Source organism: Acomys russatus, chromosome 19 (assembly GCF_903995435.1).
Source record: "Acomys russatus chromosome 19, mAcoRus1.1, whole genome shotgun sequence".
Classification (NCBI taxonomy): Eukaryota; Metazoa; Chordata; class Mammalia; order Rodentia; family Muridae; genus Acomys; species Acomys russatus.
The window spans coordinates 58,101,320-58,123,284 of NC_067155.1; the positions used below are offsets into that span (position 1 = coordinate 58,101,320).

Genomic DNA, 21,965 nt, shown 5'->3' on the forward strand with positions numbered 1-21,965 from the left:
GTCTATCTGCAAGACCCTGGCCGTATCAAGGACACATTTAGCACCAAGAAGATTTGAAGCACCAGACACACTAGATAGCTAGGAAAAGAAAATGACATCCCATTTCTCTGGCTGTGACCATGAGATCTTAGAGAACTGTCTAGACAGGGTCAGAGAGAAGCTAGGACACGTCAAGAAACGGAGGGACCCCAGGTTGCCCCCATGTCCCCTCTGTCTTTGTCCATCTCTCCTTCGGCCAAGTTCCCTCTACTCCACGCCAGCATCTGTGCTGGGCAGTTGGTCCACGCTGAGGCTGATCCCACTGGTCCATGTAAGTTTCCTGTGCACACAGCAGCAAGCATCTTTCTCTCTTCCCCCGCTGCCCTAGACATTACAAAGTCTGAGTTCACATCGTGAGGTGGGGAAAGGAAAGGGACCGTGTCCCCTGCAGGCATGCACAGATAGGGAATTTTGTATTTTCTCTCTTTTGTGTGTGTGTGTGTGTGTGTATATATATATATAGCTATATGTAAATAGCATTGGGGTGGCTAGCTCTGCAGCTGGACTTCCCGAGGGCTTCCTCAGTCCGTGTTTCCACCGTCAGCTCTGGGTGGGTCTTTACACTCCGCTTCCCTTCCAAGCTCCGAGCTCCAGGCTCCCCCCTCAGGAAAACGGAACCAGCTTCTTCCAAGGACACAGGGTTTCGCCAACCTGTGGGAATAAAGATTTGTTTTCTGTCAGTACAATCAGCTTCCAGGGTGATGTCAGTGCAGAAGGGAAGGGGAGGAAGGGACACAAAGCTCTGACTGGGGAGGGAAGGGCTCCCCAAAGCTCCTCACAGTCCCAGAGGGCTCTGCCCATGTGGCAGTAACCGTCTTTCTTCCCTGAGCTCACAACACACACACACACACACACACACACACACACACACACACACACACACACATCCGCTTTCAGACCTGTACATTTACATGTGCTTTGTCTATAATTAAAAACAGATTTCGAGCCAGGTTTGGTGGCATGCACCTTTGATCCCAGCACTCCAGAGGCAGAGGCAGGTGGATGGCTGTGAGTTCAGGGCCAGCCCTGTCTACACAGTGAGTTCCAAGATACCTAGGGTTTCCTCTCTGTAGCCTAACATGCAAGAAACCTCTGGTTCCACCGGCAGCACTGCTGTAAACATATTCTTTCATGCCTGTGAACCAAGCACTTGGGAAATGGAGGCAGAAAGATCGAGAGTACAGGGTTATCTTTGGCCAGTTTCAGAAACTACAAAGTTCCAGGCTAGTCTGTGGAACATAAGACCCTGTCTGGGGGCGGGAAGGTGGGATGAATTGAATTTTGACCCTAAATGTAGGTACCATTCTTTGTACCAAAATTAAATAAGTTTATTAGTAGCAATAGGTATATGGCAGGTAGATGACTAATAGATAAATAATATATAAATGGGCTGGGCGTGGTGGCGCACGCCTTTAATCTCAGTACTCAGGAGGCAGAGGCAGGTGGATCCCTGTGAGTTCAAGGCCAGCCTGGTCTACAAAGTGAGTCCAGGATAGCCAAGGCTACACAGAGAAACCCTGTCTCGAAAACCCAAAATAATAATAATAATAATAAATGATGGGTGTATGGCAGGTAGGTAGATGCATGGATTGATGAAGGTCTTTCTGCTTTGTTTTCTTTTATGTGTATGTAATGTTTTGTCTGCACATGTGTCTGTGCACAGTGCTGTGAAAGCCAGAAGTCAGTTCCTCTACAATTGGAGTTACAGATAGTTGTGAGCTGCTGCCCTGTGGGTGAGGGGAATTGAACCTGGGTCCTCCGTAAGAGCAGCCAACACTCTTAACCACTAAGCCATCTCCCCAGCCTGGATTGATGACAATCTAAAGATGAATTACCCTTTCCTATTTAGGGACACGTCCTTCATCTATTCTTCTCATGCTTCCATCTGCCCATAGTCCAGACAAGAGTTGTGGACCGTCTAGTTTTGCCACTCATTCATTCATGCACATGTACCCCACTGCCATGTGCTATGAGCCACTCCTATGCTCCTTGACCATGGGAAGTTCCAGAGTCACTAGAAGCAGAGGGAAAGAAGTTCTTTCTGTTTGTTTGCTTGTTTGTTTTTTGAGACAGGGTTTCCCTGTGTAGCCTTGGCTGTCCTGGACTCGCTTTGTAGACTAGGCTGGCCTCGAACTCACAGCAATCCACCAGCCTCTGCTTCCTGAGTGCTGGGATTAAAGGCGTGGCCACCACGCCCGGTTGGGAAAGAAGTTCTTAACATTACTCTCCTAAAGAGCAGGTGCGGTCTGGGGAAAACATGGGATATGGCAGCCCCAGGAGAGGCAGCACGTAGGCACAGAGAGATTCCTACTGAGAATTGGATTCCAAAGAACTAGCCAGGCTACCCTGAGGCTCTCAGGTCTGGGTATGGGAGAACACAGAGCTAGGAAGGGAGTGAGCATGCACCCGAAACACCAAAAGCTAGCGCATAGTAAACAACACTGGCAGCAGTGAGAAGATTCTCTGATGGATGGAGGCGGTGCTGACTCAGTGGTATAAACACGAACGTTTAGAAGGCAATTTGATAACATGGCGATTTAGCAAGACAGCAGTAGTAGGTGCTCTCTTGGGCTGTGGTTTCCCTAGAAAAGAGTCCTTGATCAGGTTTACAGAACCAGGCAAGCGTTCCTTCCTGTGGGCAGGCCCTCCATTCCAAGTGCAGAGCGGTTGGTTGCTGCCACAGCATTCATGCCACTGTGGCATGCTCAGCCCCAATGGGGATGGATATCACAACCCCTCAAAGTCCCAGGGGATATCATCATGAGGGGGGCAGAAAAAACGAATGTAAGAGCTGAGGATGGGGAAATGTGTAACAAAAATATGTCTTCTGGACATGACGGGGCTGTGGAACTCCTGGCAAGATTGGACCGGCCAACATTTCCTCAGGAGCAGGGAAGGGACTCATGGGTTCCCATTCCTCCCACTGGTGTAGCCACAGATGATGTGTCCTGGCTCCACTGACTAATTTTTTACCCACACTCAGACTGGTAACTCTAAACTCAGTGGGCCAGAACAGAAAGAAGACATGGAAACTGGAGGAGGCCCCACCAGTGGGAGAGAGGAGAATTGAGGGTGAAAATTACTTTCTATTTTTTTTGTTTTGTTTTGTTTTTCGAGACAGGGTCTCTCTGTGTAGCCTTGGCTGTCCTGAACTCACTTTGTAGACCAGGCTGGCCTCGAACTCACAGTGATCCACTTGCCTCTGCCTCCCAAGCGCTGAGATTAAAGGCGTGCGCCACCACGCCCAGCTGACTTTCATTTTCATTACATAAATATATGAAACTATCAATAAAAAAAAAATAGGGAAAATCTGTACACAGACATTCATAGCAACACGATTCAAAATCAGTAGGTGGAATGGATCGAGCACAGTGTGGCACGCTCAGGCTGTGGAATCTTACTTGGCTGCAAAAAGGGAATGAATTTCTACTGATTCTTAACACAAGTTGGATCAAACTTGGGCATCTTATGCTAAAGGAGAAGAAACCAGGGAGGAAATGAGAAACACGGATTGTGCATTTACGTTAACGATCAACCACAGAAGGCAAGTGTTTGGACATGGAAAGCAGAGTGATACTTGCTCAGGACTATGAGGATGGCGAAGTCCTAGGACATGATGGCTCAGGGACATTTTCTTTTCCGTTTGCTGTTTGTTGAGACAGGATCTACCTCTGCAGCCCAGGCAGACCTGCAACTCACAATTTTCTTGTCTCCACCTCCCCAGTGCTGGGATCTGAGGGTAAACACTGCACTACCCCCACCTGACCGACCTCAGAAGCAAAGGTGACACAGGTTCTCAGAGGAGACACAGACATGAAGAACACACACCATGGCTTGAGAGAAAGCCCATAGATCTTTATTTCCTGGTTAGAAAAAAAATAAATACAGAATTTTGACTGTATTAGTGGGTGTCTGTGGTGTCTGGCTTTCTGTTGAGTGTGTCCAGAAAGGGACACAGAGACATTAGACCCTGGAGACTTACTCTTCAAGGGACTTCCCACTGGTCACAGACCAGGCAGCCCGAGCCCATTTTGCCCTGTTCTGCAGAGTGGTGACAGCCTCCTCATTGCCAACCTTGGGGCACCACTATATCCTAAGCCTTTCTCATGTCTCTGTGTTGGACCCTTGCCAACTTCTTCTCTGATGACTCAGGTTCGGGCTAGCCTCTGCTTCTGTCTCTTGCCTGGACACAGGCATGCTTATCTGACTTCATGATTTGAGTCCAGTACACATTCCTACGGTCCACATCAGTGAGTCACAAGGATCCAAACTGGTGACTACAAACCATAGACTTGCTTAGGCATTGGTAGAAGATTCTGCAGCCACCCACCCATCCATTAACTCCCTTCTCCACAAGGAGACCGTGGCACACTGGGGTCTGTTGGCTCAATTTTCTTAATCAATGTATTTTATTACAACTTATTAACCGAGCATACATCACTTATAACCCGACTAACCAAAACAATAGGAAATGAGGATTAAGGAACACAACAACAAAACCATAAGGATATCAGTTCCAAGGAACGATTCTCCTGGTGTAATCAGCAGGATTTCTTCTGCTGGAACCTGGAATAACCAGAACCCAGAACCTCAGCAGGAGACGAAGCCCCGAAGCCTTCCCTCAAGTGGTTCTCTCTAGGAGCATTTTGAAGTGGAGCAATGAACAGCCAAAACTATCCAAAGTCTCTAAAAGCCCCGCCTCCAGTTCTGGGCTCATTTATATATCTCCTCCCAGAGTCTGTTCATGGGATCTTTTCAGCTGGCAACAATCAAGCTCCTGTATGAGGTGGTTGATCTTCTAATGGATTAAAATCACTTGTTCTCTCCCAATCCCACACTTGGAATCCTACAAAACAGGTTTATCTCTCCTTCAGGGGTCAGTTTCTACCTTGAAAGAATCCAGAACTGGAGCCGGCAGTCCACTTAACCGATACACACACCTGACTAAGTTTATGAAAACTAGCTTTGATGACTCCTCAAAATATCATGTAGTTGGTACCTGACCACAAGGCTCTGGGGGTAAAAAAACAAAACAAACAAATAAACAAACAAACAAAAAACCAAAACAGCAGGGCCCACATCTGTAACCAAGACAGAGGGTGGGAGTTCTGCAGCAGACATGAGATCCCAGCACTCAGGAGATGGACACAGGAGAATAGAGCAATGGAGGGAGCAGAAGGAATATTTACTGAGCACATTCTGTGTACTATACCATGCCTACAGGAGGGCAGGACCCTTCTGATTTATACTGGGACCCGAGACTCTTCCTCTTTTTTGCTCCCTGGTCACCATGAGGAAAGCAGCTGTGCTGTATCCCACTTCCCAGCCCCAAAGCAATGAAGTGGAATCAGTGAGCCAGAGTAAGCCTTCTCTCTTGATAAGTTGATTATCTTGGTTATTTCATTACAGTGCATTATAATCATCATCAACAACATCAATGTTAATTATTATTATAATTGATTTGTCTTCCAATCTCATTGGGGAAGGCATGACAGGTCAGAGGTCATTGCTTGGGGTGATTTGAATGAGAAACGTCCCCCATAGGCTCATTTGTTTGATGACTTGTCCCCAGTTGGTGTTTACAGCCTAGAAACCAGGATGGAGCTCAGCACTGGTTAGCTCTTGTCAATATAACACAAACTAGAGTCACCTGAAGGAGGGAAGGAACTTCAGTTAGGAAATTGTCTCTGTCTGATTGGCCGGTAGCAAGCCTGTGATGTGTTTTCTTGATTGATGGGGGAGGGGCCCAGCCCATTGTGGGAGGTGCCATCCCCGGGCAGGTGGTCCTAGGTTGTATAAGAAAACTGGCTGAGCGCTGGGTGTGGTGCCACATGCCTTTAATCCCAGCAGAGGCAGGCAGATCGCTGTGAGTTCGAGGTCAGCCCAGTCTACAAAGAGAGTCCAGGACAGCCAAGGCTACACAGAGAAACCCTGTCTCAAAAAACAAAACAACAACAACAAAAAGAAAACAGGCTGAGCAAGCCAAGGCAAACAAGCCAGTAAGCAGCATTCGTCCACAGCCTTTGCTTTAGTTCCTGCCTCCGGGTTTCTGCCTCCAGGTTCCTGCCTCCAGCTTCCTTTCATGCTGTACTACAGGATGAAATAAACCCTCCCCTCCTCAAGTTGCTTTTTGTTCAGTGATTTATCACAGTAACAGAGAAGCAGCCTGGGGCAGGCTCTACTCACCAAGGCAGCCTCCGAGAAGACCAAGGATGTGAACTGGACCTCGAGACACAAGCATGGTCTTTCCATATATAGGAGGGATCATAAAGTGACCTGGGGCAATCACAGGACTCGAAAGGGGGTGGAGGTGGGTGGGGTTGCACCAGGAAGCAGTACGAACTGGGGTTGTGCCAGATGTTAGTCGATTGCAGCTAGTGAAAGGAAGATGATGACCATGGCTTCTCGTTAGAAGAAAGGCTAGTTTCAAAACTGTCATCCCCCATGATACCAAAGGGAACAATTTTCTTTCTAGGTAGCCAGGGACAGAGCTGGCTTACCCTGCCTGTAAATCATTGAGCGTGTAAGGAATTTCAGAGTTGCCTGGGCTTGTCAGTCAGCTTGCCATTACTGTAACAAAATGCCCGAGATAATGAATTTATCAAGAGAGAAGGTTTACTCTGGCCCACTGACTTGACTTTATTGCTTTGGGGCTGGGATGTGGGACACAGCAGAGCTGCTTTCCTTACAGTGACCAGGAAGCGAGAGAGAGGAGGAGTCTGGGGCCCCAATGTCCTCTTCAGGGGTACACCTCTGATGACTGGAAGACTTTTCATCAAGTCCCAACACTAAAAGGTTCTACTGCCTGCAAGAAGCACACCAGAGTAAAACACACCTTCAAACGCTCAGTTTTGAGGCTATAGTGAAGCCACAGTCCTGCAGCTGCCAAAGAGCCTGACTTGGAGGCCATCTAAGCACGGTTTACTGAGTGGTGTTCACAGCGACATGAGCTCATGTGTGGGACAGGCCTGGGCATGCCTTTTTTTTTTTTTTGAGGGTTGCCGGTCTCACTCGCAGAAGAAGTCCCACAAACATGCCCAAGGTCCCACTTCCAGATTGACCTGTAACCATAGCAGCCATTTGAAAGGACTCAAGAGCTCCCCAACAAAAAAGTTGCATTGCCAAAGCAAACTGTGTGTGGATAAAAAGATATAAACCTAGGTGGGGTGGGGTAGCACTAAGGAGGCAGAGACAGGCGGTCCCTGTGGCTTCCAGGGCAGCCAAATCTTGTCTCAAAAACAAAAACAAAAAACGAAGGAAAGGAAAGAAACACGCTATAGCGTCTGTGTGGAAACACACAGAATACCTTTTTTTTTTTTTTTTTTTCCGAGACAGGGTTTCTCTGTGTAGCCTTGACTGTCCTGGACTCACTTTGTAGACCAGGCTGGCCTCGAACTCACAAAGATCCGCCTGCCTCTGCCTCCCACAGAATACTCTTTTATCTGAAACACTTGGTATCAAAGTGGTTTTGGACAGTGTGGGAGACAGATGCCACTGTGGTTAAGAGTACCGTTGCTCTGCCAGAGAACCTGTGCTCAATTCTCAGCTCCCACATGGCAGCTCACAACCATCTTGAGGTCCACTTCCAGGGGCACCTCACACCCTCTTCTGTCTTCTATAGGTACTGCACACACATGGTGCATAGACATACATTCAAGCAAAAACCCTTCCAAGTCAAAAGCATAGTTCTCAGAGGTGACATTGTCAGGTCAAAACATGCCCATATTGTAACATGTGGCACATATTGGTCCAATCTTCCTTATATCAGCCAGTCGGCTTTGTAAAGGGACTGCCTAGGTTGGGCTTGGTGACACACAGCTGTAGTCTGTACTAAATAATAAGTAAAAATGATAATAAATAAGGGGCTGGAGAGATGGCTCAGAGGTTAAGAGCACTGGCTGCTCATCTAGAGGTCCTGAGTTCAATTCCCAGCAACTGCACGGTGGCTCACAACCATCTATAATGGAATCTGATTCTCTCTTCTGGTGTACATGAAAACAGAGCACTCGTATACATTAAATAAATAAATCACTCTTTACTTTTTAAATTAAAAAGCTAGGTGAGTGTGGAAATCCATCTGTAATTCCTGTGCTGAGGAAGCAGAGACAGGGCATCCCCAAAGGAAGCTGGCCAACCAGTGAGCTGTGGCTTCAACTGCGACCAAGCATCAATACACAAGGTGGAGAGAGATGGAGGAAGCCACCGAGCATTAACCTTGAGCCACCGATATGCACACAGGTGAACTTACACACACACACACACACACACACACACACACACATTTTGGAGTTTATATTTCAGATAGCTGAAACTGTCCAGCTAGACTTAATGGAGATAGAGACAACTAGGTGACAAGTATGATCTAACACATGTGTGTATAATTTGGCAAAAAGGCAAGATGATATAAGTTTTGCGTTTCCCTTGTCCAGAGCAAGATTCAGGCTACTTCAGCCTGGATGTTCTCTGTACATTTAGCAAAACTGTTTCCTTCCTGCCTTCCTCCCTTCCTTCCTTTTTTTCTTTCTTGTTTTTCTTTGTCTTCTGAAACAGGGTTTCTCTGTGCAGCCCTGGCTGTCCTCCCAGACTCACTTTGTAGACCAGGCTGGCCTCGAGCTCACAGAGATCCACCTGCCTCTGCCTCCCGAGTGCTAGGACTAAAGGTGTGTGCCACCACTGTCCAGCCTTTTGTTTCTTTCTAATCTGCTGCTTCCAAAAAATGAGCATCCACTGCCTGCTGCCCGCCAGTGAACTTGGGCATGTCGGCTCCCAGCTCTGTGGGGCAGCACCCTTGAAGATGGAAGGTGGGTTCTCGCTTCAGTCTCCACCTGACTTTTTCATGCTGGAGGCTGAGGGGAGCTAATAAACCTCTGGGAATGGTGCCTGCTGCCCTTGGCCTGAGCCCTGCCAGCCATCACTAGGAGCCAACACAACCTTTGTGAGGAGACTAAAGCACTATGGCTTCCGCCATTGTCAAGCCCAACTACTGACTTTCAGGAGGACTAGCTCAACCTAGAACCAAGCGTAATAAACCGAGCTTTCCTTTCACCTTTTGAGACACGGGCTTCCTCTGCTGCCTAGGCTAACCTTAGACTTCTGTCTCAAGCAATCCTCCTGCCTCCCACTCCTAAGCATAGACTACAGCTGTGTGTCACCAATCCCAACCTGGACAGACCCTCCGTAAAGCAGATTGCCCACTACAAGGACGATCATGCCCATATGTGCTACATTTTATAATATGGACATGCTTTGACGCCACAGTGTCAACTCTGAGAACTATGCCTTTGTCTTGGAAGGTATCCAAACCAAAAAAAAAAAAAAAAAAAAAAAATCAAATCACTACGAGCTGGTGGTTTCCAGGGTTACAAAGTGGGAAAGGATGGATGTCCATGGAGGAGGTGACCAGATAAGTAAGCGGTGACTCGTGCAAACAAAGGGATGGCTTGCAGCCATTAAAAGGGTGATGCCTGCCTTCCAGCTCACAGCAGAAGATCGCAAAGGATGAGCTCAGGCACTTAAAGTAGGATCTACACAGGTGTGCGTGGGCCTGGAGGGAGGACTGCTGGGGAGGGGGAACTTCCAGGTGGAGGGAGGACTGCCAGGGAGGAACTTGCAGGTGGAAGGAGGACTGCCGGGGAGGCCCCCACAGGTATGCACTGAGCCCCCCCTAGTGAGCCAGGATGAACTGTGGTATTGATGGGTCGGTAACCCACATACAGGGGGGCTCCTAGTGCCATGTGAGCATAGGTACTCAGTGTTGCTAGGACTTTCCTTATTTTCAAGAAAAATCAGAAATACAGGCTTCCATAGCATCTGCTTTGTTAGTGTTGCAGGAAAATCCTAAATCAAACAGGGCTGAGGCTGCAGTCCACTCAGAGGCCACCCCTAGATAACCCATGCTCTTAGGAACAGCTAGCTGGCTTTTAAACCTACCACATTTTACCACTAGGGGCTTCCTCTGGGCTTTGGTTTCCCCATCAGCGAGGTACATGGGGGATGGGTTGAATGGTATTCCGTGTCCTAACATCAGGTCTGGAGGTTTTGAGAAAGTTGGTGTTTGGGTGGGTCACAGATCTTTTGAGAACAACGGCTCTTCTCCCAAGTAGACATGAACACATTAGTATGACATCAGCCAGGTTTACTGTGTCATTTCTGGGGACTTGCCGACTCTCCTGCATCCGTTCTCTGTTCTGCACATAGGGTCAGGGCTGGGATACAGCCAGACACCAATGCACACGGTCACTTGCTCCAGTGTGAGGACTTCAAGGCCAGCATAGCCAGTCTGGAAGCATGACCCCAGGGTCTCAGCCTAGACCTGGTGACTTCGGGAAGGCTGCTGAGTCACAGATGGGGGAGAGGACAGCACAGGCAGCGGCTTTAAAGTGAGCTTCGGCCAAGCCCTCAGAGTCCCTCCCCTGACACCATGAATGTGGGCTCCACAAGCTGACCCCACTGCAAAGAAAAGCAACACACAAACTGTCCCCCTCCAAGGCTCATCCACGGCCGGCCATGCAGAGCAGATAGGTCAGCCTGTCTCTTTGACACCAGACACGCAGGGGGTGGGTTCTCACAGTGTGGGGGGTGTGAGGCCAGGCCCATGTGTGCACGTGTCATTGGGATTCCAGTTCACAGAGGAGCACCAAGGGGCCTTGAAGATAAACAGATGTGCTTAAGGTCACACAGCTGGTAACTGGCAGCCGCGGGAAGGGTGTGGGGGGGGGGGTGAGATGAGGGGGGAGCTTCATGTGAAGTCAGCCCAACTCCCTGATTCATGTTACCCAGCTGTTGTCCCACAAACATGGAATATGGCTCAATATTTATTCTTTTTTGTTTTTTGAGACAGGGTTTCCCTGCATAGCCTTGGCTGTCCTGGAACTTGATCTATAGACCCAGCTGGCCTCGAACCCAGAGATCTGCCTGCCTCTGCCTCCCAAGTGCTGGGATTAAAGGTGTACACCACTACTGCCCACCTGGCTGGGTGAATATTATTAATGGTGACGTCAGAATGGCTAAGTAAGTCCCACAGTCTGTCAAGTGGTTCATTTGTTTGTTGTGTGTTCTTGTGCGGTTTGTATGCTTGTGAGGGGTCACTGTCGGGTGTCTTCAGTTCCTCTCCACCTTCGTTCTGGAGACAGGGTTTCACAGAACCTCACAGGGCTGCAGGGTGACCAGTGACCCTCAGCGAACTGTCTGTCTCCACCTCCCCAGCTCTGGGATTCCAGGCATTTGAGCAAAGCCTTGCCTTGATAATCGATCTCAGGATTCAAGCCCAGGTCCACATGCTGTGTGACAAACCTCATATTCACCGAGCTGTAACCCCAGCCCCTGTAGGCTGTATTTTACTTATTTTTTTTTCTTTTTCTTTTTGAGACAGGGTTTCTCTGTGTAGCCTTAGCTATCCTGGACTTGCTTTGTAGACCAGGCTGGCCTCGAACTCACAGTGATCCACCTGCCTCTGCCTCCCGAGTGCTGGGATTAAAGGCGTGCGCCACCACGCTCGGCTCGGCTGTATTTTAAATCTGGGCTGGCCTTCGAAATGGCAGGTCTTCCGGAATCCATTTCATTGGGATCAGCATGTCCCTGTTATCAGAAGCCATTTCCCCATTGCTCGCATCCTATGTGGTTCACCAAGTCCCCAGTGCTACAGTCAAGATTGTGTGAAGTCTGGCCTAGGGCCCAGGTAGCCTGGAAAACTCTCCAAGCCTTTAGGGATATCACCTTGATCTGGAGTTATGTGCACTCTCCCACTGGCTAGAGACATACACCACGAAGAACTGCCCAGAGACAGGCGTGCACTAGGAGGCGCTTGAGGCTAGCATGGTCTATATGGAGAGTTCCAGACCTGCCAGGGCTACCCAGTAAGGCCCTAATTCAAAAAAAGGAAAGAAAGACACAAACAGAAAGAAAGGTTCCAGTAAGGACGGGAACAGCTGGCAGGTACATATTGTCCCCAGGCCAGTGATAGGAATAAGAGTCGGGTAGGGGGTGGGGAGAGACACAAGAGTGAATGGCAGGGTGAGGCCAGATTCTAGACAGAGTCTAGTCTGTGTAGACCAGGGCCACAGGGTGTTTCTCACCACAGTGCAAACACCTAGACAGCCAGCAGTGTGGACGGGGGATGCAAGTGATCAAAGAGAGCCACAGGATGCGGCACTAACCAAACCTGGAGTGTCCCAAGGGTGGGACAGTGGCTCAATGGACGAAAGCTCTTGCCACCAAGCTTGAGGTCCTGAGTTTAATCCTCAGGAGCTGCGTCGTTAAAGGAGAAAACTGACCCAGCAGGGTGGTCTCTGATCTCTACACCTGGGCTGTGGACACACATATACACAAACAAATGCACACACATATACACACATATTCACAGGCACACACATATACACATAGGCGTGTGCACACACACACTTATATACATACAGACACAGACACACACTCACATGCAAATAAAAATATATAGTTAATTTTTAGTTTTGAGTTCTTGAGACAGGGTTTCTCTGTGTAGCCCTGGCTGTCCTAGAACTCACTCTGTAGACCAGGCTGGCCTCGAACTCACAGAGATCCACTTTCTTCTGCTTCCTGAGTGCTAGGATTAAAGGTGTGCACCACCACGCCCAGCATTTTTTGTTTTTGTTTGCTTTGCTTTTTGGAAAAAAAATATTTTAAAGAAAAGACAGATATTCTAAATGTGAAAAAATCTATCTTTTATTCTGCAGCTTCCCCACTGGCAGCTTCATCCACCAGGACAGTGGGGATACCCAGGGGGAAAAAAAAAAGACATCAGAATTGAACATGGACAGACATTTTTGTCATGTTTTCGTAAACAACACCATGAGCAACTGTCCAACCAGAGTGCCTTGCACCAGAAAGCTCTAAACAGCCTCTTGATGACTCAAAGCAAGCTCTGTAGCTAGTGTGTGAGCACCAGACTGTTCCACACAAGGGTCTTAAGCCTCCTTGCCTATTGATAGCCCAGGGATCCTGAAACAGACCCCTGCAGATGCGGAGGGACAAGTGCATTTTATGGGGCTGGGGTGTAGCTCAGCTGGCAGAGTGCTTGCCTAACATGCACAAACACCTGGGTTTCACCCTCAGCACCCATAAAACAGTTATGGTGTCCTATGCTGTATGAAGTGGAGGCAGGAGAATCAGAAGCTAAGGTCATCCTTCAGATAAGGTGTTCGAGGTCACCTGGGCCTCTAGGAGGCTCTGGCAAAAAGGGATGTGTGTAAAAATAATTGTTTTGTTTCGTGCAGAAGATTGAGCCCACGGACCTGCACAGGCTAAGCACATGCACACCACGGAGCCAGCCCAATGTGTTGTTAAAAGCAAAAGGCAGGTGCTAGAGCTGTCTCACATGTTGAGAACACTGGCTGTTCTTGCAGGGGACCTGGGTTCAGTTCCCAGCACCCACACAGCGGCTCCTAACCATCTGCAGGTCCAGTTCCAGAGGGCTCTGGTGCTCTCTTCTGGTCTCTGCAGGTACTGATGCAGACATACACGCAGGCAAACACTGACACACATAAAATAAATTAAAAATTTAAAGCACACTGCCTGCAGGAGCTGCCCTTTCACAGGACATAGTCACATTGTCTACACTATGCCATCTGACTGATAAAATACACATTATCTGTGTCACGTAGAACTCAGCCATCTCTGCTTAGAGACAGCTGCAGGGGACGCGGTTTATTTGGACTTTTGGTAAAACCAGCGCTGGGTTGGGACTATTCCTAACTCAAGCGACTCTCAGAGCTGGGTCAGAAAGCCCAAGTAGCTCCCACCTAGCTCCCTGCTCACCTCACCAGGATCCCATCCTAAGGCGGCCATGTTGTGAGGGAGCCACAGGCTTCAATAGAGCTGTGTGATTGAGTTCGGATCCTCAGCGCCTATCTAAAAAGTGGGGTACCAGGGTGTCAGAGAGCCTGAAGTGGGGGGCTGGAGAGATGGCTCAGATGTTAAGAGCACTGGCTGTTCTTCCAAAGTCCTGAGTTCAATTCCCAGCAACCACATGGTGGCTCACAAGCATCTATAATGCGATCTGGTGCCCTCTTCTGGCATGCAGGAGAGTACATGCAGGCAAAAACACTATATACATAATAAATAAATATTTTTTAAAAAGATTTATTTATTTATTTATTATTGTGTATACAGTGTTCTGCCTGCCTGTACACCTGCAGGCTGGAAGAGGGAATCACCTCATGCTACAGATGGTTGTGAGCCACCATGTGGTTGCTGGGAATTGAACTCAGGACCTTTGGAAGAGCAGGTGGCGCTCTTAACCACTGAGCCATCTCTCCAGCCCATAAATATTTTTTAAAATAATGAAGTGGGGGGGGGGGAATGATTGAGTAGGACACATGATGTTGACTTGTATCCTCCATACCTGCACTTGTCTATGCGCGCACATGCACGCACAGACACACACACACACACACACACACACACACACACACACAAGTTCAGGGATGGGGTTAAACAGTTGCCTGGCCACACCCCAAAATGCTACTGACAGAGGTAGAAGAGAAAGTGGCTGTGTATGGGTGGTAAAAAAAACAACCAGTTTGCTTAGTTCCTGATGGGTTTGTTTCCCCCAGGGTATAGCTGTGCAGCAGGGACCAGCAAGTCACCAGGGGCTGGGTCACACAAACATCAGTGATGAACAGAGGGCAACAGAAGCTGGATCCCCTCCTGCCTCCAAGATTGGTTGGCTTTTCAAAACCTAGAGATGGGGCGGCTGAATCCACCTGGTGGCGTCTGGGGCATATGGGGCATATTTAATTCTCCAGTGATGCAGTCTCCAAGCTTCCAAGCTTAAGTCTGGCCCTTGAGCGCTTGTGGCCTCTCATGCTACACAGGGACCATGTGGCCTCCTGCACATCCCAGGCTCCTTCTGGAGAATTCCTCCTTAACCGCTGTCCTCCTGCATCGACTGTCTCCCTCCCCAGCCAAGCAGTGTGCTGAACACTAATCTGGGAGGGCCGACTGCAGGATGCACCTTCGGATTTAACCACGTAATCCCCAAAGTACCCTATTTAGCCGGCCAGCCCGACATTAGTTCGTGAAGTAACCCCATTATCGTCCTTGTCACTGACCACTTCTGGGACCCACAGGGTCCTCCTTTCTCCTCCACTCCTAGTCCAAAGCCAGGAGTCTGCTGCCTTCCCATGGGTTCCCCTCTCAAAGACAGATTCCAGGGCCCCATTCTGTCTCCCTCCCCTCCCCCTCTTGAAGCAGGCAGCTTCGCCCCTCCCCCCCACTGCCTCCCCACTCACCACTCAGTCTCTTTTGTTTCTCTCCTGTGTCTTTGAGTAGTGACTGGGTTACCCCACACCCATCCTCCCCGCCTGGCCTCACCAGTCTCCGAGGTGCGGAATGTGCCGCGCACCCTCTCTTTCCCACCCCATTACCTCATCGGGCATACCCCCCTTTCACTGCAAGGGGGTTGCCAGCCCCTCAAAGCTTCGGCTCCACTTGGCGCTTTGCTGACTCAGATAGATGCTGCCTGCCTTGGTTTCCCCTTTTTGACGTGATGAGAACGAATTGAGCGAAGTAAGATGAGTGAATCAAAGGCCAGGCCCAGCACTTTTAAAGAGCTGCTGTCTTAGTACCCCCACCCACACCCACACCCCCATCAGCCCTAAAAGAGGATGGCTGTCCTTTACAGCCAGGCTGACTGTGGCTAGGGATGGAACTCAGGAGCGCCTGTGTGGTGAGCAAACCCTTTAGCACTGAGCCGCATTCCCAGCCCGTTGGGTCCCCAAACCTACCTCTAATGTATGCAAACTCAGATAAATGTACCCGTGTGTGCACATGCAGAGGTCAGGTGTCTGTATTGTTTTCCACCTTTTTTTCCCCCCAGAGTCATCTCCAGTCTCCCCTCCCCCACATCATTTTAGCTCAGCTGTCTAGCCACAGAGTCCCAGGATCACCCATCTCTGCCTTCCACCCCTCCCTCTAGAGCTGGGATTACAGCCCCATCCCCCTCCACAGGGCTTGGACACAGACATAGAGGGTTCAAACTCAGGTCTTCATGCCTGCACAGCAAGCAGTTTACCCACTGTGCCACATCCCAGCCTCCACTGCCTTGTCTGTTATATATCACCCTACCCCTACCGAGTCATGAGCTGACTTCCCAAGAGGGCAAGGAAAACTGGCTGGGGGTAGGCAAGGTGGCTCGGTTTGATCTCTCAGGACATACTCAAAAGTAGAGAATCGACCCATGCAAGTTGTCCCCTGACCTCTGCACTTGTGCCATGGTACTTATGTGCCCACACACAGTAAACAAATATAATAAAAGTAATCTTTCCCACTTCACCAGCAATGACCATGGCCCACGTTGGAAAGAGGGTCGGTGGTTAAATGCTCAGTAATAGTCAGGGTAGCTCCCTGAGCAACTGCGTAGTATTAATTTTACTATTAGTGTTGTGCTCTGCTGTCCCTCACTGAGCCTCACAGCAACCCCAACCCTTACAGGCACCCCAGAAGCAGCAAGCACTGTTCATTCCATAAGTCCGGGCTTTATTTCTTTTGTTCTTTTATTTTTATTTTATGCATATGAATGCTCTGTTTTCATGCCCGCCAGAAGGAATCCGATTCCGTTACAGATAGATAGTTTTGAGGCACTATGTGGTTGCTGGGAATTGAATTCAGTACCTCTGGGGCGCCGAACCACCTCTCCAATACCTCTTTTGTTCTGTTCTGTTCTGTTCTGTTTTGGTTTTGGTTTTTTGAGGCAGGGTTTCTCTATGTAGCCTTGGCTGTCCTGGACTCGCTTTGTAGACCAGGCTGGCCTTGAACTCACAGTGATCCGCCTGCCTCTGCCTCCTGAGTGCTGGGATTACAGGACACCACCGGCTCCTCTTTTGTTCTTTTTATTGGTAGTTTTGAGGAATGTTACTTGCTCACAGCTGGGGCTCAAAACAAGTTTCTTGGGCTCACTGACCCTGGTTAAAGCTAAGCCCTAAAAGATTGGAAGTGGTGTCCCCACCCCCAGCATCCTCCCAGAGATATACAAAGTAGATAAGACCTTCCCACCCCACCCCCATGCTGGGGAGAGTGGAGAGGACCCCACACCCAGTACACAGAGCTCAACCCATCACCCTCTCAGCTGGCCCACCTTGCTTTAGCCTACTTGGGCAGACTGGGAAATGGTGGGCTTGGTCATCTTGTCATGGAAATGAGGTAGAGAGCCCAAGCCAGTGTGAGAGGACCCCTGACAGGAGCCTCAAGGTGTGCAAGGGACCAGCTGGAGAAAAGCATGGTACCTCCAGGGATCAGGAGGGGCAGAGAAGTGATGGGTGTGGCAGTTGGGGGATGTAGTAAGCAGGAGAATCCTGGAAGGCACCCGCAGGGATTGGGGAAGGGGGTGAGGGGTCGAGGTGCCCCTGAGTCTGGACACAGCGCTACCTCGGGGACAGAAACAGAGCTAGGGCAGAAAGGAAGTCAATTCTAAGGCGAAACTTACCTGCTGTCTCCCCTACACCCCCACATCCATACCCCACCAAGAAAATCTCTGCCACCATCACCCGGCCATCCGCGCTCCTCTTTCCCAACTTCTCACCCTCTTCAGGGCACAGAGTGGAGCACCAGTCAGCCTAGATCGCAGCCTCTTTTTCCGGGGCTCCTGATCACCTCAACCCCCAACATGCATGCACAACTGTACAGGCTCTGGCCCTGGTCCCTGGGTAAAACAGTCTTGGCCTCCTGGGTGGACCATTAACTTCTGCAATGGCTCCTGGTCCCCAAGACCCCAGAATCAACGTCCCAGCACGTCCCCTCCCCCCCCTTCTATTAGAGTTCCTTCCCTTCCTTTTGACTTTCACACCTGCCATTTCTTCTTCTCCACCCCACCCCTAACTAGGCAACCTGCTTTTCTTTCCCCAGTTCATCGCCTGTTTTCCCTTTTCCTCTCTCGCCCGCCTTCATTCTGCTTCCTCCAAAATTCCACAGTTTGGGCGTCTAATCTGTGGCACCCTCCAAAATATTGGTCCCACCCCCGGAATTCCTCAGCAGCGGTACTTTTGAAAGGAGGGACAGAGGGGAGGAGCGTGTGGGACCTCCAGAGCTAGGGAGCCCGGCGCAGGGCGCCCCTAAGCGACAGTACTCTTCGCCAGCGCCCGGGCTGCGCGGGCCCACGCGACATCTGTCGCCCGCGCTCCCGGCTCACACCCGCTCACCCCCGCAGCTTCCCGGGCGCTGCCACCCCCACGCTCCGGCTGCCGCCTCTCCTTGTGGCGCCTCGACAGCCTCCCAAGGTGTTTGCGCACCGCGGGGCTGGGCTGGGATCAGGGCGACATCTCAGGATCTCTGGCTACCTCACCTGTGATCTTCACCTCTCCAATCTCGGAGGTCAACCTAGTCCGTCTCCCCCGACCCTACTCTCATTCTCTGAAGCCTCTAACTTTAAGAACCTAGGAAGGCGACCCAGACACTTCTGCTCCCCCAAAACGCCTAGCACGGAGCCTGGCACACCGCTAGTGCTCACAGGTCGCCTTACCAAGGACCCACACCTACAACCAACCGACACCAAATGTTAGCCGTTCAGCACCCTGTGACAGTCCGGAACACACAGCAGGCTCCCACACAAGACATAGTAGCTAGAGAGGTGACTGGAGGCCAAGCTCTAAACCACTACACCTCGTGGGAAAAGATGCAACAAAGTTACCGGGGAGACGGGACGCTGAAGTGCGCCCGCCTTCCGGAAGAGGACCACGACCTAGCTAGTAAGAAACTTCCATGGGGGGGGGGGACGGTGTCACAGAGAATAGGGACTCACAAACTGCAGGTGTGACACTTGGGGAGAAAGGAGTTGAAAGCGAAGATATGGAGACCTGGCCAAGTCTGGAATGGCAAGTGGATTGGAGACGGCTGGGGACTCTAGAAACCACGGTGCATAATTAGGGGGAGGCTTTTAGCTTCCTCCAGTGTGATTCTGCTTCGTGTGTTTAATGAGGCTGGTGGCGTTTGTGGTGGCTAAAGCCCCCGTGCTGCGGAGGAGGGGAGGGGGAGAGAGAGAGAAAAGTGAGGGAAGAGAAAGGAGAGAGTGAAGGCAGGAGAGAGAGTGAAGGCAGGAGAGAAGGGAAAAGATAGAGTGGAAAGAAAAGGGAGGTGTAGACAAGGAAGAGAGAGAAGCCAGAGTGACAGAGTGACAAGCCAGAGACAGAGCGACGAGAGGGAGAACTTAGGAGAAAGAAGAGAGGAGGAGCGGGAGAGAGTGGGAAGTAAAGAGTGAAAACAGAATAGAAACAGAGGAGCGGGAGGGAAGGGGAGAGAGAGAGAGAGGAGAGAAGAGAGAAAGGGAGAGGAGAGAGAGGAGAGAAGAGAAGGGGGGAGGCGGCGGAGCAAATGCTCAGGGTCTGGGCAGAGAGGGACAGAGGGCAAATGGGGAAGAGGAGGTCTGTTACTCCCCAGCGAGGCGCCCTGGCTCCCGCTGTCAACGCTCGCTCTCCCGCCCTCCCCGCGTACCTGTTGCTCGGTCCGGGCTGGGTCTCGGCTCCGGTCCCCCCCCCACCAAGAAGGCCCCGCGCGCGCCGCCTACGCGCTCCGCCTGCCGAGCAGCCAGGCCGCCAGCGCCGCCACCTGCGCGGCCGCGCACAGCCAAGGCCAGCCGGCGCGGAGCGCGGGCAGCAGCGCGGGCAGCGGGTCCCGGGGCCGCGCGCGGCGCCGCATGGCGCGTCGGTGCAGCTCGTCGCCCAGCGCCTGCAGCCTCAGCGCGGTCACCTGCGCCGCCGCCCAGCGAAGCCCGGGACGAGCGTCGCCACAAACCGCACACGGCCGGAGGCCCGCGGCCGCGATGCCGGGGACACGGGCACATGTCGTGCGGAAGAGCCTCCCCGGACCCCAAGTTTCGCCCTGCGCCGCGCGTTTGTTGTGCTGACGGCGCTATTATTAATTAAAGTGTCACATGGTGGAGGGGGCGGGGAGGGCGCGGGGAGGGGGTTACATCATCCGGCCCGGGGGGGGGGGGGGAGTGTGTGCAGGAGAAGAAGCAGAGAGGTAACTTTTAACCCTCACGACGCCGGCAGGGCGGGGACTGGCGGGGACTCGTGGCTTGGGGAGGCTGGCCCCGGGCGTCACCGCCTTGCTTCCTAGGCTAAGGGAGGCTCCCGCTTGGACCTAGCCTCAGAAGCCAGAACAGTGCACACTGGAGATGGAGCCTGGGCGAAATCGGTCGTTATGAGAAAAGATCCCCAGGCTGTTGTGTGGCTTGAGAGGTGGGAGGCAGGGGGATTCGAGCCGACTTGCTGGGTTTTGGGGCTGACTTGGCACCTGTCAGCTTTCGGGTTGGGCACACCCTCATGACCCCCTTCTGGTAACTTGACTTAAGCGCACCCCGGGTGAGAGCCTGAACCCTGGAATCGAGGCCCAGGACTCCGGGGGTCAGACTCCAACTTAGGGTTGGGTGAGTAGCCTTTGCACTCAAAACAACCCCCCCAGACACACACACACACACACACACACACACACACACACACACACACACACACACACACACACACACACACACACCAAGGACCTTTCTAGAGAGACGCTCCTGTTGCCTGCTTGCTTTGTGAGGAATCTTTCCTAACAGGGTTATGGTTTATAGCGGACCCTGTAAGCCTTTGGCTTGGTGCCCAGTGAGGTGACCTAACCCAAAGAAAGACCAATCCCGTTCCGCCCTAGCCTGGGAAGTCGGCTGGAGAGGGTGCCGACCAGCAAGGAGGCTCCTGGGACTCCTGAGGGTGCATGGGAGACCCGCCCCAGAAGACCCACTAGGATTTGGGCAGCTTTGGGTTCAGACTTGGAGAAGCAGGAAGGTGGCCTAAGAGAAAGTTTCTATCTCCTGCTTCTGTATTGTCAAGACCTGGCAAGACTTCTGGTCCCTTGGGAAAGATTCTTCATGGCCATGAACTTGTTGGAGCAGACCGGAGTAGTGATCCTCTAGACTCAGCATTACAGAAGCAGAGGCAGGGGGCGAGATCACAAGTTCAAAGCCAACCTGGTCCACGTAGTGGTTCCAGGCCAGTCAGGTCTACAGAGGGAGAACCTTTAGAACCTTGTATTTAAAATCTCCAAAGAGTCAGGGCACTTTGCAGCCCAGCCTGGTGACTTAATTTCAGTCCTGCGAATCTGTGTGATCCAAGGATAGAACTGATTGATGCCCACAGGTCATCCTCTGACCCCCATATGCATACTATGCTACGTGTATGCACATTAAACAAGTAAATAATAAAGTGTTAAGAAAGAAAACAAAAACAAACCCAAAAAGATAGAACGCTGTGGAGTCACCTTTTTGTGTTTTGCTGTTGCTGTTGTCGTTCCTGTTGCTTTCGTTTTGTTTCAGAAAGTCCTGCTATGTAGCCCAGGCTGGCCTTTAACTGCAAACTCCCCTGCCTCATCCTCCTGAGTGCTGGGATGACAGGTGGCATCTCCATGGGCGGTTTGGTGAAGTGACAGTCAGAGCTTAGCACAGCCGGGGCTGTGTTGTGCTCTTGGTGGCCTTTGCCTTCACCCAGTCTCAGTGACTTTCTCTTCCCAGCAGCCGCACGCTGCTGAGTACTTACCATGCCAGCTGCCTGCTAAGGTCCTGGCACGTGCTACTGCAGAGACTCTACTGCTGCTCTGTTTTCAAGAAGAGGAGGCCAAGGCCCCGGTCCACGAGGCCTCTTGCCCAAGACAGGGGGTTAGTGCAAAGCAAAGCCTGGCCCTGATCTAGGACACCCAATAGCAGGCACAAAGCTCTAGTTGTGGTTTTACATTGGCCCCTGTATCCTGAGACTGATAGTACCTCCCTCCCAGGACTGGGGCCCAGACTAAATGAAAGAACCTTGTGCCAAGCGCCTGGCATGCACTGGGCCCAAATAAACCTTGGTCCCCTCTGCTTCTGGCCAGAAAGCCTTTCCTATCTCCTGGGACTCCCCCTCCCTAATCCCAGCCATCCTTACGGAGGGCAG

The 21,965-nt window shown here is 51.1% G+C and overlaps 1 protein-coding gene across 1 annotated transcript; it reads right to left on the reverse strand.

The window, feature by feature from the left end:
* On the reverse strand, window positions 1-19,843 carry Hrk (harakiri, BCL2 interacting protein). The gene is given in 3 exon segments (XM_051161959.1): window positions 1-690; window positions 19,495-19,791; window positions 19,793-19,843. Coding segments are annotated over 2 exon segments (279 nt in total). The 3' UTR covers window positions 1-690; window positions 19,495-19,563.
* Window positions 19,844-21,965: the final 2,122 nt, after the last annotated feature.